The 26580-nt window shown below is 43.3% G+C and overlaps 1 protein-coding gene across 3 annotated transcripts in view; it reads left to right on the top strand.

Moving 5' to 3' along the window:
* Positions 1–26580, top strand: part of LOC134359997 (probable voltage-dependent N-type calcium channel subunit alpha-1B) — a 910000-nt gene that overhangs the window by 689144 nt on the left and 194276 nt on the right. For all 3 annotated transcript variants that reach the window (XM_063073960.1, XM_063073961.1, XM_063073962.1), the window contains 4 exons: positions 826–932; positions 8676–9506; positions 19300–19514; positions 23470–23608. In XM_063073960.1, coding sequence (XP_062930030.1) covers positions 826–932; positions 8676–9506; positions 19300–19514; positions 23470–23608 — 1292 coding nt within the window. The remainder of the gene's footprint in view (positions 1–825; positions 933–8675; positions 9507–19299; positions 19515–23469; positions 23609–26580) is intronic.

Raw genomic sequence — 26580 nt, 5'->3', positions numbered from 1 at the left:
GCCTACAGTGTACTGGCATCTTTTTATATGAAATATGGTACTGGTGACAACTCTCTCCAAAGCAATTTTCACTTGCTTAGTAAAACAGTGTTGAGGAGTTACAGTGACCCATAGTTGATGTAATAATTAGATATTCAAAGTTTTGTGTTGTTGACATTGCTGGTAACACCTGCAAAGACTGACCATTTTTTAGTTGCCTTTGAAGCGGAGGTGATAAGCTTCCTTCTGGAACTGTTGTGATCCTCCAGAGGAAGGTTTTTCCACAGTGCTAGTGGGGCAGACCTCAGATTAATGAGGGCTGGCCAAATCAACGAGGACTGAAATCCTCTTATTCCTGAGTGTTGCTGAGTTGTTCTTATTCCACACTTGAGGAATATTCCATTAAGCTCCTGAGCTGGAGCTTCCTCCTATCATCTCCCAGCTTCCGACATCATTTCCACCCTCATCTGCCTATCTCCACCCCCACCTGGTCTCCCCCACCCCCACACACACACACACACACACACACACACAGATGCTGTCTGTTGCATCTCTCCTTCTGAATCTGTCTCTCTGCATTATTATTATTATGATCTTCATTGATGGTGTTTTTTCCCAGAAAATATCTGAATTGTGTCTTCCAGTAAAAGTCCTTCCTGCAAACAGAAACGACTTTAGCAAACTTTGCAAGACCTCACAAATACGTTGACAAGGGAAATAAATATCATTCCAGTGTTCTGGCTTTGAAAGTTCAGTATGTTCTTCAGCAAAATCAGTCAAAGTAAGATTTGGCAGGCTCCACATGAGGCAGAGTGTATTTTAGTATTCTGTTGTTTCTCTCTTCAGGATGAAGAAGAGATGGAAGAAGCCAATATCCAGAAAAATACGATCCAAAAGGCAATGGAAGTTGCAGATGTCAGCCCAATATCTGCAACAAATCTATCCTTAGCAGCGTAAGTTCAGAGTCCATGCAGCAATACTGTGCCTGGAAACTGCCTGTATGTGTCATTGCAGTTCATACATTGTACTTTGCAAAGACATGAAAATTTCTAGTGTTCCATTCTAATTTTATATCCTGTTTTAAGTTCAAATATTTTCAGACAGTCGAGGTATAGAATCTCTGGTGCCAGTGAGTTATCAATTAATCCGAGGACCATGAAGGGCACTGAAATAAGAATCAGCATTCAGAGCTAGAATGAGAGAACATGCACAGCTGCTGAGATCTACATAAATTAGTGGAAGCCTGCATGTTGACTGAACGTAAGATCAGGCTGGTCGTCTTCTGGATTTTTATGTTTGAGCTAATGCCTGAGTATTGCTGACTTGGGAGGACCCCAGTAGGCTGTCACTGACCCTGAAACCATGGTGGGGAGAGTACTGACTCCCTGTGATCTTCCAAATGGTGCAATAGGAGAACTTGATCTTGGAGGATAAAGAACGAGAGCATTTCATGAATCCCTGGTCCCTGCTGTAAGGAGTTAAGACTTCGAACATGTAACAGTATAACACAAGACAGGCCGTTCAGCAAACCGTGTTGTACCAAACTAATTGAACTGCTAATCAGAAGTTTACGAAAGGAGGCCTTTCTGCCTACATGATGTCCCTATCTCTCCATTCTCTGCATTCATCTGCCTGTCTAAGAGGTTCTTAAACATCCCTACTGTATTTGCATTCACTACTACCCTTGGCGGTACATTCCAGGGACGTGAATGAACAAGTATTTTTATATAGAGGGTGGTATAAAACAAACACGCTCTGTGTAACAAAAAACTTGCACATCTCTGAGCTTGTTCCCTCGCACCTTAAATCCACGCCTTGTAGTATTAGAAATTTCTGCCCTGGGGGAAAAAAAAGATATTGGCTGTCTACAGTCTCTATGCCTCTCATGTTTGTATAAACCTCTACCAGGTCTCCCCTCAGTCTCTGCTGCGCCGGAGAAAACAACCCAAGTTTGTTTAACCCCCACATAGCACATACCTCTAATCCTGCAGCATTCTGTTAAACCTCTCCTGAGTTGGAAAAGATGCGTCCAGATCTATTTGCTAAACATCTCCTAAGTTATGTCAAAGAGAAGTACAGCACAGAAACAGGCCCTTCAGCCCATCTATCCCCTGCCAGAACCATTTAAACTGCCTACACCCATCGATCTGCACTGGAACCATAGCACTCCATACCCCTACCATCCATGTACCCATCCAAACTTCTCTTAAACATTGAAATCGAGCTCGCGTGCACCACTTGCGCTGGTAGCTCGTTCCACACTCTCACCACCCTCTGAGTGAAGAAGTCCCCCCTCATGTTCCCCTTAAACTTTTCAGCTTTCACCCTTAAACCATGACCTCTGGTAGTAGTCCCACCCGGCCTCAGTGGAAAATGCCTGCTTGCATTTACCCTATCTATACCCCTTATAATTTTGAATACTACTATCAAATCTCCTCCCGATCTTCTACGTTCTAAAGAATACCATTGTAACCAATTCAATCATGATCTTCCAGACCCTAAAACATCCTTGTAAATTTTTTTGGTGCTCTTTTGACCTGTTTACATCATTCCTGCAGGTAGATGACCAAAACTCAGAATCAGAATCCGATTTAATATCACTGGCATATGTCATGAAATTTGTTAACTTTATGGCAGCCGTACAATGAAATACATGATAAATAAATATAGAGAAAAAACTGAGTTACATTAAGTATATATATATATGTCTATTAAATAGTTAATTCAAGATAAGTGGTGCAAAAAAACAGAATTAAAAAGTAGTGAGGTAGTGTTCATGGATTCAGTGTCCATTTAGAAGTCAGATGGCAGAGGGGAAGAAGCTGATCCTGAATCTCTGAGTGTGCGCCTTCAGGCTTCTGTACTTCCTGCCCAATGGTCATGTCCTGGGTGGTAGGGATGTCAGCGATAGATGCCACTTTCCTTAGGTACCTGTCTTTGAAGATACATTGCCCACGGTGGAGCTGACTAATTTTACAAGTTTCTGCAACTTACTTCAATAGTGTGCAGTAGCGCCCCCTCCCCATACCAGATACTGATACAGCCAGTCAGATTACTCTCCAAAGTATAATTGCAGAGGTCTTCAAGTGTTTTAGTTGACAAACCAAATCTCCACAAACTCCTAATGAAATAGAACCAGTGTCTTGCCTTCTTTATAACTGCATCAACATGTTGGGACCAGGTTAGGTCCTCAGATATTTTGACACCCAGGAACTTGAAATTGCTCACTGTCTCCACTTCTGATCCCACCACGATGGTTGGTTTGTGTTCCCTCATCTTACCCTTCCTGAAGTCCACCATCAGCTCTTTGGACTTGAATGAAACGTTGTTGCTGTGACATGACTCAACTAACTGGTTTATCTCACTCCGGTGCACCCTTTCAAAACTATCTGAGATTCTACCACCAATGGTTGTATCATCAGCAAATTTATAGACGGCATTTGAGCTGTGCCTAGCCACACAGTCATGGGTGTAAAGAATGTAGAGCGGTGGGCTAAGCACACATACCCGTGGTGCATCTGTGTTGATTGTCAGTGAGGTAGAGATGTTAGTTCCAATCTGCACAGATTCTGATCTTCCAGTTGGGAAGTTGAGGATCCAGGTGCAGAGGGAGGTAGATTCTGTAGCTTTTCTATCAGGACTGTAGGAATGATGGTGTTTTACGTGCTGGGCTATAGTCAATGAACAGCATCCTGACACAGGTACTTGTATTGTCTAGATGATCCAAGGCCACCATGGAGTGCCATTGAGATCGTGTCTACTGTAGACCTATTGTGGCGATAGGCAAAGTGCAGTGGGTCCAGGGCCTTACTGAGATAGGTGTGATTCGAGTCATGACCAAACTCTCAAAGTATTTAATCACCATAGATGTGAGTGTTATTGGACTCAACTACACACAAAGCCCAAATTAGGCCTCACCAACATCTTGTACAACTTGAACGTAACTTCCCATCTTCTGTACTCAGCACATTGATTTACGAAGGCCAATGTGCCAGAAGCTTTCTTTACGACCCTTTCTACCTGTGACACCATTTTCAACAAATTATATACTTGTATTCCCAGATCCCTTTGTCCTACCACTCTCTTCAGTGCCCTACCGTTCACTGTGTAAGACCTAGCCTTGTTGGTTCTACTGAAGTGCAAAACTTCGCACTTGTCTGCATTAAATTCCATCTGCTGTTTCTCAACCCATTTTTCCAACTGATGCAGATCCCTCTGCAAGCCACGATAGCCTTCCTCACTGTTCACTACACCCCCTATCTTGGTGTTATCCGTAAATTTACTGATCCAGTTAACCACATTATCAATGAGATTATTGATCTAAATGACAAACAACAAAGGACCCAGCACTGATCCCTGCGGTGCACCACTTGTCACAGGCCTCCAGTCAGAGAGGTGTTCATCTACTCCCAATCTCTGGCTTCTCCTGCGAAGCCAGTGTTGAATTCAATTTACTACATCATCTAAATGTCAAAGGATGGGTCCGGATCTTTTTGGTAAACCTCTCCTGAGTTGGAGAGGATGTGTCCAGATCTTTTCATGAAGTGGGCTTACATTTTTTTAACCTCCCAGGAGATGAGTTTTTAGGAGGAAGGGCGGTCAATGTATGTGTAGATGTGGATGGGACCCACTGTCTTTCTTCAGGCTAGCCATAGCTCTCCAGAGCAATCAGTGAGGAGAAACTGGTACAGGGAGATGGATTTGGGGTCCTTGGAAAAATAATCATTGAAGATCTGTTTTGTCGATGTATTTGTTAAATTTTATTATAATGTGCAACTGACAGAGATACTGCTATTCAGTCAAAGAGTTGCAAAGCAATTAGACAAAAAGGTACAGAATCTGCTGCATGGAAAATTCACCATGGATTTAAACACAATTTCTGTTTGTTTCACCCGTTTCTCTACTTTACTTTGAATGGAAAACTGTTTCAGTGCTTTAATTTTGTGCAGTGGTGAGTTGATATAACCAGCCCCAGAACTGATCCCTCCTTTCCTCAAATGGTGCTGTTTTGATTCAGACCTCTGTGTTCCAAGGCTGGCTTTATGTAGGTCTGCAGCTACACAGAAGTGAAAGCAAGAAGTGGAGATAAGTGACACATTTTGCAGATACTCAAACTTGACAATTGCTGCGTTCCTCTAGCATTTGGTTTGTTCACGGTAATTGTAGTGGTTTTCACTGCTTTATGAGAAGGTTGGAAGATTTAGCAAATATAATGCAGTAATCTATTTTTATCTGAATGGCTTATTGTTCCTTGGAATAATGGCCTTATTATTTCTCCCCGAACATTAATCAGCCCTTGCATCATTTTTGCAGAGGTGGAGCAAATTTTACTGAGCAGGTTGGCAAATGTACTGGGCCCTCTTTTTGCAGCCTTGCCTTTTGCATCTAATGTTTACATTCAATCTACACAGGTTATTAAAACTGGTCCGCAAGCGGCTGCAGAAACATTTACCATTGTTACTGTAATTGGCAACAAAGTAAAACATAGATCTTTGTCCGGTTAATTCACCCATACCATAGCATCTGCAGCCAAATTACAGAATTTGGAAGGGCGACATTAAAAACCATCTAAATTACTCTGTGCGCTCTAAATTTTGAGCTTTGCAGCTTCTCCGCTGATGGCAGCTTTGCAAATCTCACTTCTGACAAACTCCTCACCAAAACCCCCTGACCCCCCGCCCCCAAAAACGACTGATTTCTGGTTCACCTGTCTCTTCGTTTGCCGTGTTTCCACTTCTTGCCTTTGCTTTGCGTGCAATTACAGATCAGCTTGATTTAACTCCCTTTGTTTCTCTGCCTTGTGTTTCAAAAGTGCTAAGTAGTTCTTGTACAGATAAATGGCACTTTTTGTTCGCTCTGACTAACTGAGTGATGGATCCCAGCTATTCTAGGCTGTGTCTTTTGCATGTCTTCGTTTAATTTTCTTACTAATTCTGTTTCAGATTGTGACTCCTGGAATGATCCTTACAAAGCAACACTTGCTCAGTTTTGTTTCCTTTATTGAAGGTGCTGTGTGTCTGTATTGTTGGTGTAAATGTGGAGCAGGATGAAGTCTGAAGGGTGAAACATTGACTGTTGTTTCATTGCATTGCAATCTAGGAGCAGTTTTCGCCCGAACAACTGTTCTGATTAAGTCCGCGTAAGCAGAGTCACAGACAAATGCAACCTACCTGTGAACCTGAAGGAGCCTGTTGATCTTTTCCCAATGTATTTTTTGTCTCATCTTTTTTTGCATGTGCAGTTTTGTAAAGCAAAATCGAGGTGCTCTATCTCGCAGCTCGTCAGTCTCCAGCGTAAATTCACCGTGAGTCTGCTCTCTGTTACAATATTATGTGGTAGCCCCTTCAAAAAGCCTCATTCACCATTTAATGCTCAGTGTGAAGAGCAGGTGTTGTATGCATAGTGGGTCTTGCTCTTCAACTGTTCTGAAAGTCCTTGTTGTCAACTCCATCCAACTCTCATTGCTGGCTTTTCTACATTTTCAACCTGTTTGCACTTTATAATGTTCCTTTGACCGTTCTACATTGAATCAGGTAACACTGGAACTTGAACAAAATCTAAATTTTATATTGCCATCCAAACACAGGTTATACCAATCAAATTGTCCAGTTGAGGTCCCAATATTACTTCAAAACAAGCAAACAAAATCTCTCAGTCAACATCAAAAGCAATAATTTGCCTCAAATTCTTTAATTCAAATTTAATCTTAGGGTGTTGTCATGTTGTGATTTATCTGATTTCCTTGTGCTTTTCAAATAATTTTGATATACTACAAAATGTACAAACGTATTTTCCCAGCAATCTCCTCCCTTACAACCAAGAGTTAAGGTATTTGGGGTATTTAACTTGGTGGAATTAGTTTCGCAGCATGAAGATTTTTTATTTTGGAGTCCAATAAAATGAGGATTTTGACATTTAAGGACCTAACATTCAGGTTTAAAAGCTGAGACTGCAGTATCCGTTAAACACACACATCAACAGAATTTAATTACAAAAAATAAGTGAGCCTTAGAATAATTCCTTGTACTACTTAGAAACTTTGCCCGTGCTTAATTTCTGTAAATTAATAATCATCAAATTGCGCCCAGCATTTGATACACAGTTTGTAAAAAGGAGTGTTCAAATAACGCTGCAGGATTTGCTTTATGGATATTTGGCTAGCTTATTGAATTTGGATGTGTTGATACCTCCACTGGGACACTGGGAATGGAATACATATCAAGAGCTTTATCTGCGCAAAGAAGTACTTTGAAGGCCGAGCAATTTTTTCTTCAAGCTTGGAAGTAAAAATATTCTAGTATTAATTTAATTTTAGAATGTATCAGGAACACATTGACGATCAGATCTATGCATGTCAAAGTTTAGCATTTGATGTCTCATCACTATTATTTAAATTATTAAAAAGCAGATTTCTAGCAGAGAAATGGATTTCCTATAGTATTGTGATTTAATATATACGGACTTGCAAATTATGATACTTTAGTAAGTTGCACACAGATGCAGTTAGTTAAGGTCTTTAATTAGGGAGCTGTCAGTTGAGAGAAAACATTTTTTCCAAAGCATTTTTATATTTTAACTCAGATTCTAATATGACCTGTCATTGGCATAAAATAAATCACGGTAAGCATTTAGTAGATTTCAAGAAAAATTACAAGTTATTGGTTCAATGCTTCACTTTTCTAAAGTGAATTCTATAGGCCTTAATGTGCTATATGTTTCAGGTGTTAAATGTGTTCCTTTTTGCTCAGACTATCTGTGTGTGTTGTGCAGTGTGGAGTGGCTTTATATCCGTTAGGTCATCTCATTGCCTCATTTCAATCCTGTGATCATTGTGTTTCTCTGTGTCAATTGGAGTACTTGTATGTCTCTGTGTGTGTGTGTGTGTATGTGTGTGTGTGTGTGTGTGTGTGTATGTCTGTGTGTGTGTATGTCTGTGTGTGTGTCTGTGTGTATGTCTGTGTGTGTGTCTGTGTGTGTGTATGTCTGTGTGTGTGTCTGTGTGTGTGTGTGTGTCTGTGTGTGTGTGTGTGTGTGTGTGTATGTGTGTGTGTATGTTTTCCTTCATCATCATCGCAAATGTGATTCTGAATAGGTTTTAAAGCTGGTATTCTATGACAAGGCTCACTGCTGACAAGACAGCAAATGCTTGCATTTTGGGTCTCGCGAGGAATTTTTATTTTACGTCATGTTTGCTGTTTTTGGTTGTTTGGTTACTTTATCCCCTTTATCTTGTTACTCCCCTTTATCTTGTTTTGAGAGAGGATTCTTTTCCAATGCAGCCATGGAATGAGAAGTTGGTCTTCCCATGTCCATACTGACCTGCGAACCAAGCTGCAGCTTGTTGATGAGACCCAGCCAGTGGCCTGTTGCGACAGCTCCAGATGAAGGGCCTTTAGCTGGTCTGATCTCTGTACTTGGCAAGTGTCACTGGGTTAGGGTGATGGAGAAGGCACGCATCTTTGCAGCACCAACATCTGGGCAACACTTAGCCAGCCTCAGTTTAAAAAGTTCATATTTCATGCGAGCCGTGAAAACACCAACTTCTGACCAAAGCAACATTCTGCTGTCTTCACCTCTGGGTGTTTTAAATGTGTCGCACAATGTAAATTCTGAAATCAGTGCGGATTTCAGGTGAGTGAATTTATGCTTTTGGCTTTTGTGAAAGTACAACTATACGTTTTTTTTGTTATTTGCAGCAAAGATCAACAGAAGTCATTCAAGTCCATGTCTGTCTGGGAACAGAGGACTTCTCAACTGAGGCGTCAGAACCTACTGACCAGTCAGGAGGCTCTCTTCAATGAACTCGACGACGAGCAGCGTAGAATGTACGTCTCATCTCATCAGATCCGCCCAGATATGAAAACCCACTTGGATCGGCCCTTGGTCGTGGAGCCCAGGAACAACGTGAGGAAGGGCGCTGATAAGATCCGCCCCAGTGACTGCCAGGACAGTGAGCAGGAGAGGCTGGTCCAGCCCGAGAGCTGTGAGCCTCCGAAACGGCCCCATCGTCACCGAGACAAGTCGGGTGAGCAGGACAAGGGAGACGGTGCTCCAGACGCCGCAGAGCCCAGAGCCAGCGCCAAGGACGAGCAGCGGCGCTCCCACAGGAGCCGGAGCAAAGAAGTGGAGGGGGAGCGGGAGGAGAGGTGCAAGGAGGGGAAGGGCGAGCGGAGCAGGAGCCGGGAAGGCGGGCGGAGGCACCATCACCACCCGCAGAGCTCCGTGGACGAGGCCCCGGAGAGGGAGCACAAGAGACATCGATCGCACCGACATGGGGCAGAGCAGCCGGGCCGGGAGGGGAACGGCACAGCCAACACAGCCAAGGGAGAGAAGCGCAGCCGAGCCAAGGACAGCTCTCGGTCGGGTGCCCGGGAGGGCGAGGCGCCAGGCAGGAGCCAAGAGGGAGCAGAGAGGCGGCGCAGGCACCGACAGAAGGCACTCTCGACCTATGAGTCAGAGGAAAAGAGAGACGCCGGTGAGAAGGAAGGAGAGAGTGCTCTCCGAGAACGTCGGAACCATAAAGTGAAGTAAGTCACTATAGTGTCCGGTCCAGTAGTTCCAGGTATAGTAACATCACTCTCACTTTCTTTGCAAAGGCTTTCCTCCTCCCTTTGTCAATCCACATCCGTGATTTCAGGAAGATGCATTGGCTTGTGGTCTTGTCACTGTAAGCCTTGATAGATGTGTGGGAAGGCACAACACTAACTCACATCAGCTCTGTTAATGTTGGACCTTCATCTGCCGTCCAGCGTCAGCTCTGGTTCTGGAGCTGCTGCCGTGGAGCCAACTGACAGGACTTAGGTTTGACAGTCAGCACAGAGCGAGGGGAAGATAGTCTGAAGTCATTCCACTCTGACTGAAACATGAGGGGCTGTGTGAAGACCAGCAGTGTCTCCGTGACTCTTCAGTTCCCATGTAATCCTATTCTCATGGAGAGCCTCTTCTGACACCTTCCTCCACCTTTTCCTCTCCCCTGCATTGAGGAGTCATTCTTAAGCCCTGGTCCCTTCACTCGTCTCTCTGCGAGCTCTCCTCATCTACACAGGCCTTATCACCCGAAAGCCAGCCTCGTCCCAATGTGGTCTGGTATCACCAAGACAAGAGATTCTGCAGATGCTCGAAATCTTGAGCAATGCACACAAAATGCTGGAGGAGCTCGGCAGGTCCAGGAGGCTGCCTACTGAGCAAGTAATTTCCCACCACTGGTGATTTCCTTCCTTCCATAGATGCTCACACTTCCCACAACCACTCCGACCGTACCCACCAGTATAGCTAAGAATGACTGGCTGAGTACCAAAAAGCAAGAGCCCTCTCAATGTGACCCTGGATTGGTGTAATCACTCCACAAGTATCCTTTCTCTACAAAGTGCCTTAGATTCCCAGGCCTAACTACCCAACATGCATAATGTCAAACTCCCACACCTCCCGCTTCAACCGGGCACCCTCTCTAAGTAGACCTTTGACACATTTCAATCTGCTGGATACTCAGCCACCCTCTTAAGACAGCCATAGAGTCTTACAGAGTCTCACAGAAGCAGGCCCTTCAGCCTGATGTGCACCCGAATCACAATCAGCCTTCCATCACAGGCAACACACACACAATGTTGGAAGAACTCAGCAGGTCAGGTAGCATCAGGGAAATGGACAGTCAGTATTTCGGGCTGAGACTCTGCATCAGGACTGGAAAGGAAGGGGATGAAAGTTTATTCCCCTCCATATATACTGCCTTGCCTGCTGGGCTATCTCCAGCATGTTGCACGTGTTGACCAAGATTTTCCGGCAACTGCAGGATCTGTTGTGCCCTGTGTCACGGGCACTCGCTCTATAGGTAGCTAAGCTTTTGACCTGGCCTCATGTCACAGCATAGGCAGCTGTTACCCAGCCATAAGACCATAAGCTATAGGAGCAGAAGCAGGCCATTCGGCCCATCAAGTCTGCTCCGCTATTCATTCATGGGCTGATCCAATTCTTCCGGTCATCCCCACTCCCCTGCCTTGTCCCCATACCCTTTGATGCCCTGGCTAATCAGGAGCCTATCTATCGCTGCCTTAAATGCACCCAGTGACTTGGCCTCCACAGATGGCTATTCCAAAGTCCAGCTGGCTGTGGCTGGGATACAGAAGTAGAATGGTGTTTGGCAAAGAACTCAGACTCCCAGGCATCCTGCTTCCAAAATTCCGGCTTTCGATGGTGACCTTTTGTGTCTGAAGTTGAGGGTTGTTCCATTTCCCGTCATCAACATCTCTCACCGACAAGAAAATCAGTGATTAAGTCTTGGTCAGAAGAAATAAATTGTAAAATAGCATGCCATTGGCACATTGGAGGAGGAAGGGTAGTATATATTGGCTCTATTTTATTTTAAAGTTATTAACTCTGGACTAAATTGCATGAAAAACTGTCAAATAGAATTAAAGTCTACTTAATGACCAATTGAACATTACACTCCCTCACTATGCCATAAAGTAGAATTAGTTTTACCAAAGTTAAATTGGCTGATTGAAATTAGATGAAGTTCCTTTGAGACTTCCCTCTGTGGAGTGGGAAATTGCAGGGTGAGTTGCAGACAGATCCGATGGGGGCTTTATGTGCCAATATTAAAAAGCGAGCAGGACTTGTTGTGACTTGGCTGTGGAGTGGGAGATTGCTTGGGTTAATAGTATCTTAGTAAGGGCCAATAAAAAAACGAGGGTTTAAGCGGATTGGTCATTGTTGGAGTTGGCAGTGTTAGAATGGTCAGGCTGTGGCTCAGCAGGCTTGGGTGATGACAGGTGCAGGCTAGAACTTAAGCTTGGGAAGTTACAGGTATAACAGGTGTAGGAAGGATGGCAGTTCAGAGAGTGGAATACTGCTCCTGTGAGATGTGGTATTTCAGAGTATGTGACCGTCTCGCTGATGAGGACTTCGACAGGCAGTGCACGCACCTTCAGCTCCTGACTGACAAGGTCAAGGAACTGGAGCTGGGGCTGGATGCACTCAGAACCTTCCAGAAGCTGAAAACTTCATAGGTGAGTCTTACTGAAGAGGTCACACTCGGAGTGTAGGATTCAGATAGCCGATGGGTAACCACTTAGAGAATTAAGGGGAGTAAGCAGTTAGTGCAGGGATCTCCTGCGGTCATTTATCACAGCAACAAGTATACTTCTTCGGATACTGCTGTGGGGGATGACCTAGCAGGGCACAGCAGCAGCAGCCAGGGAGTGGCACTGTGGCCAGCTCTGAGGCTCAGCAGGGAAGGGTAAAGTCAGGCAGAGCAATAGTGATAGGAAACTCGATGGTTCAGGGGATGGACAGCAGATTCTGTGCCCGTGAAAGAGAAGACAGGATGGTGTGTTGCCTCCCAGATGCTAGGGTCCAGGGCGGTTCAGGATGCTGCAGAAGACTCTCAAGAGGGAGGGTGACCAGCTAGAGGTCGTGGTGCACATTGACACCAATGACATAGGTAGAAAGGGGGAAGAGGTCCTGCAAAGTGAGTATAGGGAGTTAGGGAAGAGGCTTGACGAGTAGGACCTCCAAGGTAGTAATCTCTGGATTACTCCTAGTGCCATGTGCTAGTCTGTGCAGGAATAGGATGATAGCACAGATGAGTGAGTGGCTGAGGGAGTGGTGTAGGGGACTGCATTTCAGATTTCTGGGTCATTGGGATCTCTTCTGGGGAAGGTATGACCTATACAAAAAAAGTGGGTGACACCTGAACCAGAGAGGGACCAATATCATTGTGGGCAGGTTTGTTAGAGCTGCAGCAGAGGTTTAAACTAATTAGGCAGTGAGATGGAAACTAGAGAGATAGAGCTGAGGACAGGGCAGTTGGTATGCAAGTAGATGCAGTGTGTAATGAGACAGTGAGGAAGGACAGGCAGCTGTCAGGGCAAAATTGCCTTCAGTGGGATGAATTGAAGTGTAGCACGGGGGGCAAAATCAAAAAGGGAAACGAACACAGTACTGAAGGTGTTACTATATACTTTAATGTATGCAGTGTATGGAATAAGGTAGAAGATCTTGTAGCACAGGCAGAGATTGGCAGGTATGATGTTATGGGCATCACTGAGTCATGGCTGTAAAAAGGTCATAGTTTTGAGCTTAACATCCAAGGATATACCTTGTATTGAAAGGACAGGCAAGTCGATAGAGGGGGTAGGGTGGGTCTGTTTATAAAAAATAAAATCAAACCCTAAGAGTGAGGTGACATAAGATCAGAAAATGTAAAATCGTTGTGAGTAGAGTTAAGAAACTGCAAGGGTGTATACATGTAGTCAGAATGTGGGATATAATTGAATAGGAATTAGAAAAGGCATGTAATGTTATGATAATCGTAGCAGATTTCAATATGCAGGTAGATTAGGAAAATCAGTTTGGTGCTGGATCCCAAAAAAGGAGATTTGTAGAAAGCCTACAAGATGGCTCTTCAGAGCATCTTGTTATTGAGTCTGCTAGGGGAAAGGCAATTCTGGATTGGGTGTGGTGTAATGAACCATCCAATTTCCCCCGGGATCAATAAAGTATGACTATAACTATGACTATTTGATTAGGGAGCTTAAGGTAAAGGAACCCCTAGGAGACAGAGATCATAATATGATAGAATTTGCCCTGCAGTTTGAGAGGGAGAAGATAAAGTCAGATGTTTCAGTATTACAGTGGAGTAAAAGGAATTACAGAGGCACCAGAGTGGAGCTGGCCAAAGTTGATTGGAAGGGAATACTAACAGGGATGATGGCAGAACAACAATAGCTGGAGTTTCTGAGGACAATTCAGAAGGGACTGGATAGCTACATCCCTAAGATGAAGAAGTATTCTAAAGGGAAGATGAAGTAACATAACTGACAAGGAGGTCAAAGACAGCATAAAAGTAAAAGATAGGGCATAAAATATAGCAAAACACAGTGAGATGTTAGAGGATTGGGAAGCTTTTAAAAACCAATAGAAGGCGATTAAAAAGATATATAAAAACCATTACAGCGAGAAAAAATGAAATACGAAGTTAAGCTAGCCATTAATGTAAAAGAGGATACCAAAGGTTTTTTCAGACATATAAAGAGTGAAAGATTGGTGAGAGCAGATATTAGACCAGTGGAAAATGATGCAGGAGAGGTAGTACAAAGCACAAAGTACATTTATTATTAAATCATCTCTACTATATACAACCTTGAGATTCATCTCCTTACAGGCAGCCACAAAACAAGTTAAAGAAAAGAAGACCATTAAAAACCCAATGTGCAGTAAAAAAAAACAAACTGTGCAAACAGTAAAAGTTGGTAAATAACATTCAGAACTGAAGTTCACAAAAGTGAGTCCATTGCTGTGAAGCCAGTCATCACTGTAGCCAATTCAGGAGCCCATCAGTTGCAGCCCACAGTCTCAGTTCAGTACAGAGACACGTAAACCTCGCAACGGTTTTCTGACCTCTGGCTCTTGCACTCAGACCTGGGCCCTGTCGCTTTGGTACGCTCTCGGACCTGAGCCCGATAGCCTCCATTCGGCCCATACCCGACCTTCCAATTTGGCCCGCCATTTAAACTGATCAAACCTCAGGCCATTCTTTGCTCAAGGACCTTGGTTTTTCCACTTCAATATGCTCTGGCGCCACCTCGATTCAGCTCATAGCCAACCTTTCCAATTCAGCCCGGTGTTTAAATCGATCAGGTCTCAGGTCTTTATCACCTTTGGGCCTGGGCCCGGGCGCTGCCACTTTGAATCTGCCTTTCCTCAGTTCTGCTGCATCAATCACCCTCAAGTCCACTCCAGCAATGGACAAACATCAGCTCGTTCCCCACTCTCTGGCCACCTCAAATCAGCTCCTACACACCACGTGACAACTGTCCTGCATTTTCGAAACTTCAGTTCACACCATAAAAATGCCAGGACATAGCAGAGGTTCAACAGCTCAGCTCTTAAAGGGAAGGTACGGACTATTGATTGCAGTGAACGATTACCAGAAGAACTGTGATTAATAAAGTAGTTGGTAGCTCTGTTTGCTACTGGCATGTAGTCCCTGTTCCTCACCAGCGGCAGCTTACATTGGAAGTAATGGAGGACAAAGAATTTGCAGACAAACTTAGTAAGTATTTTATATCAGTCTTCAGTGTGGAAGACACAAGTAGTGTGCCAGAAATTTGAGACTGTCAGGGGGCAGAAGTGAGTGTAGTTGCTATTACTAAGGAGAAGGTGCATGGGAAGATGAAAGGTCTGAAGATAGATTAGTCACCTGGGCCAGATGAACTACATGCCAGAGTTATGAAAGAGGAAGGTGAAGAGATTGTGGAGGCATTAGTAATGATCTTCCAAGGATTACTAGATTCTGGAATGGTTCCAGAGGGTGAAAAATTGAAAACATCACTCCACTCTTTAAGAAGGGAGGGAGGCAGAAGAAAGAAGATTATAAGTCATTTAATATGATGTCAGTGCTTGGGAAGATATTGGAGTCCATTTTTAAGGAACATGGAGGCACATGATAAAATAGGCCAAAGTCACCATGGTTTCCTAAAGCAGAAATCTTCCCTAACAAATCTGTTGGAATACTTTGAGGAAATAACAGGCAAGATAGACAAAGGATAGTCAGTGTATGTTGTTTAGTTGGATTTTTGGAAGGCCTTTAACAAGGTGCTGGACATGAGGCTGCTTAACAAGATCAGAGCCCATGGTATTAAAGGAAAAATACTTGCGTGTATAGAGGATTGGCTGGCTGGGAGGAGGCAAAGAATTGGAATAAAGGGAGCCTATTCTGATTGGCTGCCAGTCACTAGTGGTGTTCTGCAGGGCTTAGTATTGGGACCGCTTCTTTTTATGTTATATGTTGATAATTTGGATGACAGAATTTGATGGCTTTGTGGCCACGTTTGCAGACAATACAAACATAGATAAAGGGGCTAATCGCATTGAGGAAGCAGGGAGTCTACAGAAGAACCTTGACAGATTGGGAGAAAGGGGCAAAGAAGCAGCAGATGGATTATAGGGCAGGGAAGTGTATGTTTATGCACTTTGCCAGAAGGAATAAAAGTGCAGACTGTTTTCTAAATGGGGAGAAAATTCAAAAATCTAAAGTACAGAGGGACTTTGGAGTCCTTGTGCAGCTTTCCCTGAAGGTTAAATTCCAGGTTAAGGCAATGGTAAGGAAGGCAAATGCAACGTTAACGTTCATTTCGAGTGGTCTAGAATGTAAGAGCAAGGATGTGATGCTGAGGCTTTATGGAGAATTGGTCAGACCAAACATGGAGTATTGTGAACTGTTTTGGGCCCTTTATCTCAGAAAAGATGTGCTGCCTTTGGAGACAGTCCAGAGGAGCTTCACGAGATTGATTCCAGGAATGAAAGGGTTAACACATGAGGAGCGTTTGATGATCCTCAGCCTGTACACTCTGGAGTCTAGAAGTAAAGGGGGATCTCAATTAAACCTATTTAACATGAAAGGCCGAAATAGTGTGGATGTGGAGAAGATGTTTCCTGTATTGAGTGAGTCCAGGACCAGAGGGCACAACCTTAGAACAGAAGGATATCCATTTAGAACAGAGATGAGAAGGAATTTCTTTAACCTGAAGTTGGTGAATCTGTGGAATTCATTGCCAGGGATGCCTGTGGAGATCGAGTCTTTGAGTGTTTTTAAAATTAGGGTTGATGGGTTCTTGATTAGTCAGGGCAGCAAAGGTTATGGACAGAAGGCAGGAGAATTGGGTTGACAGGAATAATCATGATGGAATGGCGGAACAGACTTGATGGGCCGAGTGGCCGGATTCTGCTCCTATGTCTTGTGGTCTTATGGATTGTGTACACAGTTCAGTTCTTCCTGGGATGGATGTACTTGCTTTAGAAGGAATGCAGTGAATGTGTTCCTGGAGTGGGAAGTTGTTGTGTGAGGGGAGATGAAGAACTTCCTCATCACACTGCATCCAAGCTGAGCATTTGATTCTGTTGTTCGGCACAGGGTCTAGAAGATATGGGAATGAAAGCTTTTTTTTAATGATATGAGCATTTTGTTTGTCGGTTCACTAGCCTGGGCCCACCACATATATTTTCTGATGTATTCTCCTCTTGTCCTGTCACTCATTTGTCTTCAAATACTCCATTTGTTTTTAGCTTCCTATAATTAAAAAGGGTATACTCTACTCTTCCTTGGGGTTCCACTGGTTGGGTTAACTCTCTCCCTTGCTTTGAGACATTCCCTTCCTCATGATAATCCATGTATTAATTTGTCTGCAAAAGTAACCAGATTCGTCTGTCTGCAGTGGATGAGGAAGAATATTCATTAGGGGAACGTCTGGACCGGAATCAACCTCAGGGCTCTGAACTTCTGGTTATTAAAGGCTAATGAAATTAAACACAATATATAAATGTGCAGTTGTTCAAATAAAACAAATTCACCATGCCATGAACTAAAACAGAATTCTCCCAAAGATTTGAATTAGAATTGATGAGTAATTAAAATCTATTCCAATTGGAGCAGTTCTTTGCTGATGATGTTACAAAGCATTTACCCATATAATAATTTAAATCATTGCTAATCATTATTTCCCTATTAGTTTACATTTTCCCGGAAATATCCTGAATGAAAAATACCAAGTCGTGGCCTGATTATTTCCCCTGCCCCCCACTACCACCACACCTTCTCTTCTTCAATCAGTGCCGCTGTGACAACTGTAAGATCTGATCTTCTCACTCACTGCGACGAGGATCAAACCTGAGGTTGTCGAAGCAAGATCCAGCTGATCTTCTTATTAACTCACGCAGTCATTCAACATGGCATCTTCTGATTCACTCCATCGATAATGATGCAATTACCTCACAAGCTCGTTTTAAGTCATATATGAAATGGTCTTATTTTAAGCCATTTCACGTACTCTCAAGAAGAGAAGGGGATGTATTTTTCAGCGTTTTGCCCTGTTGAGCAGAAGGTTGTTACAACCACTCCATCCTGAGTGAAGCCCTCCCAACCATTCAGCACATCTACACAGAACATAGTCATAAGAAAGCAGCATTCATCATCAGGGACCCCCACCATCCAGGTCATGCTCTCCCCTCACTGCTGCCATCAGGAAGAAGATACAGGATCCTCAGGATTCACACCACCAGGTCTGGAACAGTTATTACCCCTCAGCCATCAGGTTCTTGAACCAGTGGTGATAACTTCATAATTTCATTCAACTTCACTGCCCCATCACTGGACTGTTTCCACAACCAATGGATTCACTTTCAAGGACTCTTCATCTCTTGTTCTTGATATTTATTGCTTATTTATTCATTATTATTATTCCTCACTTTTTCTTTTGCAGTTGCACAATTTGTTGTCTTTTGCACGCTGGTTATCCACCCTATTGGGTATGATCTTTCATTGATTATATTATGGTTAGATTAGATTATGAGGACACGCAGTCCTCTTTGATTGTCATTTAGTAATGCATGCATTAAGAAACGACACAATGTTTTTCCAGAATGATATCACAGAAACACATGACAAACCGACTGAAAAACTGACAAAAACCACATAATTATAACATATAGTTATAACAGTGCAAAACAATACCATAATTTGATAAGAACAGACCATGGATTTATTCAGTATGCTTGCAAGAAAACGAATCTCAGGTTTATATGGAGACATACATGTACTTTGATAATAAATTTACGTTGAATGTAGAACGTTTGATGATGATTTGTGATCTGTTACAGACCAACCTGTGATTCCAAACCATTGAACCCTGGACTTGAACGATTTGAATGTCCTAGATCCTCCTATTGTTCCTGATACTAAATTCCTAATTTCCTTTGCAATTCAGGTGGAGTGGAACAGAGGAACCCTCTGTTACTGGGTACCCCATCCTCCAGTTGAGCACAAGGCTTTGGACACCCCTTGGGGTTAAAGTGCTCACATTAGGAGGCAAAGAAGGCATAAGGAGGCAAATTTATTTTTCCAGATTATTTTAATTTGATTTTTTATTGTATTTTTTTAATTTTGAATTTTAAATGATTTAATTTAGTTTTAATAATTTTGTAATGAATCTGAATATCAGAGGCATTAAATGATTTAATTCAATTTTAGTATCTTTGATCTGTCTCAGAATGTCACAGGCATTCAAACATTGGCCTCACAACTTTTCCAGACTGTCTTTGGATGAGGGGTTTATACAGCTGTCAGGTCTTTGGGAGAAGTCTTCCAAGCAGGCCCTCATCATGGCCCGCTCTCATTGGTCAGATGTCACTGCTGAGGACTAGGGCTAGTGGGATTGGCCCTCTCTATCCAGATAAGTATGGGTGTTGGAGCTTGCTGGAGGAAGGGGAGGGATGGGTAAATTAAGACAAAAAAGGCTCAGTTTAGTGAGCGTTGTCTATTCACAGGGAGAGCCAGCCACCTGCAGACACCGCGGTGCTGACCACAACATCGCTGCCACCCGTGAGTGGCTTGAAGCACCTGCCCCAGCAGCCAGAGGATGCTGACAACCAGAAGAACATCAAGCTCGTGACGCTGCCGACGAGAGACATCGAGCACGCTGTCACTGTTAACATCCCGGTGACCATCACGGCTCCCCCTGGAGACACCACACTGCTCCCGAGTGAGTGACAGAATGGGACGCTGGGTGTCTTTTGTTTGCCATTTCGTTGGTGGTTGTAGGAACAACCTGAAAGATCACACATCACTGCTGCACTCCATTTCTCTACTTCTCGGCTTCATCTGTGGCTCCACGTTTCCACATTAGAACATCCCTATGCTCCAGGTTTTAGCCCTCACTATTCATCCCCCTACAACACTGTTCTGAATTACCAGAGGGCAAGTGTTCAGATGAGAGGAGATAAGTTCAAAGGAGATGTTGGGGCAGTATTTTTCTTACACAGAGTGTGGTGGGTGTCTGGAATGTGTTGCCAGGGGACGGTGGTGGTATCAAATATCTTAGAAGCATTTAAGAGGCTGTTAGGCACTGAAGAAGCAGAGCACGGCAAAATATAGATATGGTGTAAACATAAGGAAGTAGTTTAGGTGGCACTTAGATAGAACATAGAGCTTTACCACCCCACAGTCCAGTTTTGGCCATTCAGCCCATGATGTTGTGCTTAGACTTATAATCTGCTGGTCTACATTTTTTTCCAAATCATGTGCACTCAGTGGCCAATTTATTAGGTAATGATACTGGGTCGTTAATGCAAATATCTAATCAGCCAATCATGTGACAGCAACTCAATGCATAAAAACATGCAGATATGATAAAGAGTCTCAGTTGTCATTCAAATCAAACATCAGAATGGGGAAGAAATGTGATTCAAGTAGCTTTGACCATGGAATGATTGTTGGTGCCAGATGGGGTGGTTTGTGTCTCTCAGAAGCTGCTGATCTCCTGGGATTTTCACATAAATCAGGCTCTAGAGTTTGCAGACAACAAAGCAAAAAACAAAACAACATCCAGCGAGTTGCTGTTCTGTGGGTAAACATGCCTTCTTACTGAGAGAAATCAGAGAAGAAAGGCCAGACTAGTTAAAGGTGACAGGAAGGCAACAGCAACTCAAATAACCACCCATTACAACAGAGGTGTGCAGAAGAGCATCTCTGAACACAAAACATGTTGAACCCTGAAGTGAATGAGCTACAGCAGCAGAAGACCACAAACATACTCTCAGTGGCCAATTTATTAGGCAGTGGAGGTACTCCGCGAGCAATTTAACCCTTCCCTCCCTCACAGCCCAAACACTCCATTTTTCTTATATCACGAAACTAAGAGTCTCTTAAATGTCCCTACTGTATCAGCCTCTACCACTACCCCTGGCAATGCATTCCAGGCACCTATCACTCTCTGTACAAAAAAACCTACAAAACCAATATCTTGACCTACGATGGATGTGCTGGGCTAATTAAAATTGTTTAATTACAGGATTAGTTGGTTTGGTACAAAATCTGAGGAGGCTGTTCTTGTAATGTATGCTGTGTTCCATATTGGTTGGTATCTGTCTGTCTCGAAGGATTTACTGTTAGGTGATGATCATCATCATCACGAGCCTGGGCGGAGGGAATGGAGATCCTGAGATGCCCAGTCATCAAGATCCCCCTCTTGGTGTCACCAGTGTAGTCCAAAGGAAAGTTTATGAAGCAATAGGTTTGGTACCAGCTTGGCTGCAGGAGCTGCAGGAAGGATGTTCAATGACGTCCAGCTGCCTTAGGAACTCTACTCCGGATTTGCTGTCTGGGTTTATTCCTGTAGCCTTCATCTCACCTGAGGCTGCCCACAAGGCAGTGGGACTATTTACCCATAGGGGGATCTGGTTCATGAGCACCAGGGCCCGCATGCTACACGTGCAGGGGCCAGACCCCTTCCCTGTCTTCTGTAGTTCAAAAGGAGTTCAGTTTCCATGTGTCGCCAGTGAGGAGGCACTGCATGAGACTTGCAGTTGGAGAGGCTGTGTACTGGCAGGGACAGACTTACACATTCACCTCTCCTTTTGGCGAGAAGGCTAGCCAACGGTGGAAGTTGAAGGTAAGAGCGACAGGCACTACCCACTAAACTACCACACTAGATGCATCACAACAATCATTTTGACATTATACTGTATTAAAATTATATAATTCTATTGTTCTATATTTAACTGTACCAAAATACAAGAGACACACAAGTGCGGTCTGGACATTTCATGTCAGAACGATGTTAGTGCAGTAAATCATTGCTTGTGCTCAGCAACTGTGATCAGCAGATCAAGTTCAGTCTCTAGAAATGCCAGTGTAGGACCACTGGGCTAGTTGGAAGGCTGATGAAAATCTGAAACAGGAATATACTCTGGCTTATAAGCATCTTTAGTGAGTCAGTCCAGAACCATGTGTGATGTCCCAATTGAATGCCACTTCTAAGCACTGTCCCTCCGTTTATTCCCAATGTTGGGACAACAAAGCTAATTACAAGCTAATAATAGTCATGAACCTGTAAACCCCAAGTCGCCCACCACCCCCCCGTGTCTTCAAACAATGTTTTAAGTAAGTCAGTAGCCCAACTCTTAGATCTTCAGCCAGTCCAAGCTGATATAGTCATCAGATGTCTGACAATCTGAGTATCAAACGTTTCCTCCTTAGTCAGGGCATTTGAGGTGTGGTCTAGGTGGGCTGTATATCACTGATCCAAGAGAATGACATGGTGGGTCTTGGTGCTTTGGTGTGGCACAGACCAAAAAGGGATCACATGATAGACTAGTTACCAAAATTTACAGTCCTTTTGTTAAAGTGAATGTGGGCAAATGGGGAAAGAAGCAAAGAGGAAGGCTAAATAAATGTTTGTAGATTGATGGTGTGTGTAATGGGCCCTTTTTGTCTTTCATTTCGATGGTAATAGACATTTTGACACAGCATATGCAAGCAATTACATTGACATTTACAGTCTGAAACATTATTTTGCTTGTTGTGCTGTATGAAGTGTAGTGATGAGGTGGAGTGAGTAAAGAGGCAGTTCTCCAGCGTAGCACAGGGAACAGTGAACACAAGCTGTGAAGAAAGGAAAATGCTAGGGTTTTCACTGATGCGAAAAAGTCTCAAAAGTGATCTAACAGGAACTTTGAAATTCATAAAAGGTTTGAAAAGGCAAGCACTGAAAATACTATTTGATGGCAAATAAAGGGGAAGGAACTGGTGATTAGTGTATAAGATCAGAGGATTTCCAGAACATGGAATACACCACTGTGTGGCTATTACAACAAGGTGGATAATAATTTGAAAAGGGAAATTATATGGCATACAAATAGGATGAGAGCCAAAGAGTTGTATTGCATTAGGTTGCTGCTCTCTCAGAATAGGTCTCCAACTGAGGGTGATTTCACCCTACCAATTACCAAGAAAGGCTTATTGTTGGTGCTTAGAATTCACTTTTAAATAACCTGTCTTACTGACAATGAAATAGAGTTTGTATTATGGTGTTACATGATTGTACACAGAACTCAGAGTTCTGAAAAAAGACAACCTTCATTCCTTTCAGATGCGAGGTACAGAATATACAATGAAGCCTGTGTGGAATGTATTGAGCATGCACTGGGGAGCCCTGACAGTAAGCCAGTTCTGTTTTTGTGGGTACAGTCATTCAGTGATGGAATTGCTTCTCCAGAGGTTTGAGAAAGAGGAGAGGTGTCTCTTGGCTTCAGCTCAAGGCAATATGGCCCGTGGAATAGTGGTGGCAACTATTTGCTGGGCACTGTCCATTTAGCAAAGAATAAGATGGCGCCTTTGGTGGCATGCCTGGCTGATCGATGAGCCAAAGGAAGGGCCTTATACCGCCTGGCCTGCCCGCTGGTGGCAAACACCCATGTACTTACAGTGCCAAAACTTTCACCTGAGAAGACTCTTGAAATAAACTTAGGATACATTTCTTTATTTGATTTCAATAGCGGTGCAGTCAATGAATAGCAATGTTTAATTAATATAGCTACTCCTTATGAATTGTAAATTTAAATGTACCATCACATCAATTCAAAAATTAAACTCTTCACTGACTACTTTCTGTTTCTCTCTTCTAACTATTTACACAATCATGTTTGTATTTTTTTTAGTCAACAATGTTGGTGTTGATTTGGAAAGTATGTCGAAACCAGAGGAAAAGAAAGCTGTGGACGCTGATGATTTGATTAAAAATGGGCCAAGGCAGATCCCGCCTTTCAGTTCCATGTTCATCTTCAGTCCAACCAACCCGTAAGTACCAACATTGGAGGAGCCAGACCCTCAGGGAGGAGATACCTCCTCAACACACCTCTTCTGCGTGTTTCCTTGTTCTCTGAACCATTAAATTTCCAAAACAAAAGCAGAGGATGCTGGAAACACAAACAGAAGAAAATCTACAGTTGCTGGAAATCCAGAGCAACACCCATAAAATAATGGGGGAGCTCAGCAGATCAAGCAGCATCAATGGGAAAGAGTAAACTGTCGACATTTCTGTTCGAGACCCTTCTACAGGATGTCTCGGCCCAAAACGTTGACTGTTTACCCTTTTCCATAGATGCTGCATGATCTGCCGTGTTCCTCCAGCATTTTGTGTGTGTGAGATGCTGTGAGCACTGGGTATTTAGGGAGCATCTGCAGAGCTGGAACAGGAATCAATGTTTCAGGGCAATGTCAAAATTCTGATGACGGGTTATTGCTCTGAAACATTAATGCTGTTTCCCTCTCCAGACCTGCTAAATGTTTCTGTCATTTCTCTCCTTGTGTTATATTTCCAGCAGTGTATTTTTTCTCTGAAATTCCTTATTCTCCTTAAAGATCTAATGTTGCTGTACGTCACTGCAAGTTTACAAGAATAATTTAAGGCAAAATAGATTGTTGAATTATAGTTACTACACATTAATGATGAAGAAAATGCTTCCTGAGCGTTACATTGAGACAAGAGAAGTCAATTCCTGCTGAGGCTTTCATCTAAATATGTCATTATGATCTATGTAACCAAACTGTGCTGCTTTGTGGTATGGTAATGTAGTGGTTAGCACAATGCTTTACAGTACAGTACAGGTTACCCGGGTTCAATTCCCACTGCTTCCTGAAAGGAGTTTGTACATTTGCTCTGTTACCGCATGGGTTTCCCTGCACAGTCCAAAGACGTACTGGTTGGTACCTTACTTGGTCATTGTAAATTGCCCTGTGATTATGCCAGGATTACATCAGGGGGATTGCTGGGCAGCACGGCTCAAAGGGCTAGAAGGGCCAATTCTGTGTTATATAAAAAATAAAATAATACACTCAGACAATTAATCCCTCTGTAAATACAGTGCAAATAAATGATAGATTGACTCAGTAATTTGTATGGAAAAACACCAAATGTGTCCAGGAAACATTCAGTTCCTGTTGATGGATAGGAACAAATGGCCTGAAATGTGCCATTGATTAATTGAAACAGGTGAATAAGCACCAAAATCCGAGAGCCACAATTTAAATAAAGAATATTAAGTAGTGAGCTTTCCATCAAGCCGAAGATTTTGATGGAACATGTTAAATGTAATGAAATTGATTGTAAAAATTTTCACCCATAGTTTAATGGGGTTGCGGGTGAATCAGATGGTGTTACTGTTCCCATGAGATTATTAGACAGATTTCTAGAATGGACTGAGACATATTTCATAAGACGTTACGACACAGGAGCAGAATTGGGGCAATTGGTCCATCGAGTCTGTTCCGCCATTCCATCGTGGTTGATTTATTTTCCCTCTCAACTCCATTTTCCTGCCTTCTCCCCATAACCTTTAATGCCTTTGCTAATCAAGAACCTATCAACCTCCGCTTTAAATATACCCAATGACTTGGCCACCACGGCTGTCTGTGGCAATGAATTCCACAGATTCACCTCCACCATACACATGAACTCCATCTTATCTCTTTTCTAAAGGGACGTCCTATTCTGAAACTGTGCCTTCTGGTTCTAGATTCCCCAACTATAGGAAACACCCTTCTCCACATCCACTCTCTGTAGGATTCAATATTTAATAGGTTTCAATGAGACCCTTTCCTCTCATTCTTCTAAACTCCAGCAAATACATGCCCAGAGCCATCAAATACTCCTCAATCATTAACCCGTTCATTCCAAGGATCATTCTCATTAACCTCCTCTGGACTCTCCAATGCCCGCACAGCCTACCTGCGACATTGCGTAGAGCTATCTTCAATCAAAAGAGAGTCATCAGAAGTACTGGTCTTTTTCTCTTTCTGAAAGTAATATTGCTACTTCTAAAGGAGAGTTCTGATCAGATCTATAGATAGATAGATAGATATACTTTATTGATCCCGAGGGAAATTGGGTTTCGTTACAGCTGCACCAACCAAGAATAGAGCATAAATATAGCAATACAAAAACCACAAGCAATCAAACAACAATATGTAAACTATGCCAGATGAAAATAAGTCCAGGACCAGCCTATTGGCTCAGGGTGTCTGACCCTCCACGGGAGGAGCTGCAAAGTTCGATGGCCACAGGCAGGAACGACCTCCCATGACACACAGTGTTGTATCTCAGTGGAATGTGGCCGGAGTCCAACAGCAAAAAGTTCAATATCTGGTCTACAAACACATTCCTCGATCGTAATATGACCAGGATTGCACCATCCGTTGTTAACCAGAACAGCAAGCACCCAACTCCTTTACGCTTACCGCTCTCAGTGCACTTCCGGTCAGCCCGAACGGTCTGGAAGCCGTCCATGGAAAAGTTTTGGTCAGGTATGTCCTCGTGCAGCCCAGTTTAGATTGCTGTTACGGTGCAAGGCTCAGTGTCCTTGAAGCAGCCCAAAGCAATGTTTCAGAATAATTCCCTTTTATTTAATCTCAATAAATAAATACTATACTTTTCCTCTGCTGTCACGATGTGAACATGCACACAGGCTGACGCAGGATCACAGTGACAGGACCCTTCCTGTGCACTCAGTCAGACCTTTGCACCCTTCCAGCTGATTTCCTCGCTGAAACGGGTCTTTCGACTTCTTGTCCAGTGGACCAGGCTGACTGACTGCAGTCACATGCTGATTCGCAGCTGCAGTCTTGTAGCCAGGGGTTAGCTGTATGCCCAATTAACTCTCCGCCCTGATGCAGACGGGCCAGTGTACTCTTTGTAAAGATTGCTGTGTTTTGTGGGCTAATTGCAAAAAAAGTTACTGTCTTTAACCCGACCTTTACCTTTAAATTCTGGC

The sequence above is a fragment of the Mobula hypostoma genome, chromosome 21 (genome assembly GCF_963921235.1).
Source record: "Mobula hypostoma chromosome 21, sMobHyp1.1, whole genome shotgun sequence".
NCBI lineage: Eukaryota > Metazoa > Chordata > Chondrichthyes > Myliobatiformes > Myliobatidae > Mobula > Mobula hypostoma.
This window is presented reverse-complemented; position numbering and strand designations above follow the sequence as displayed.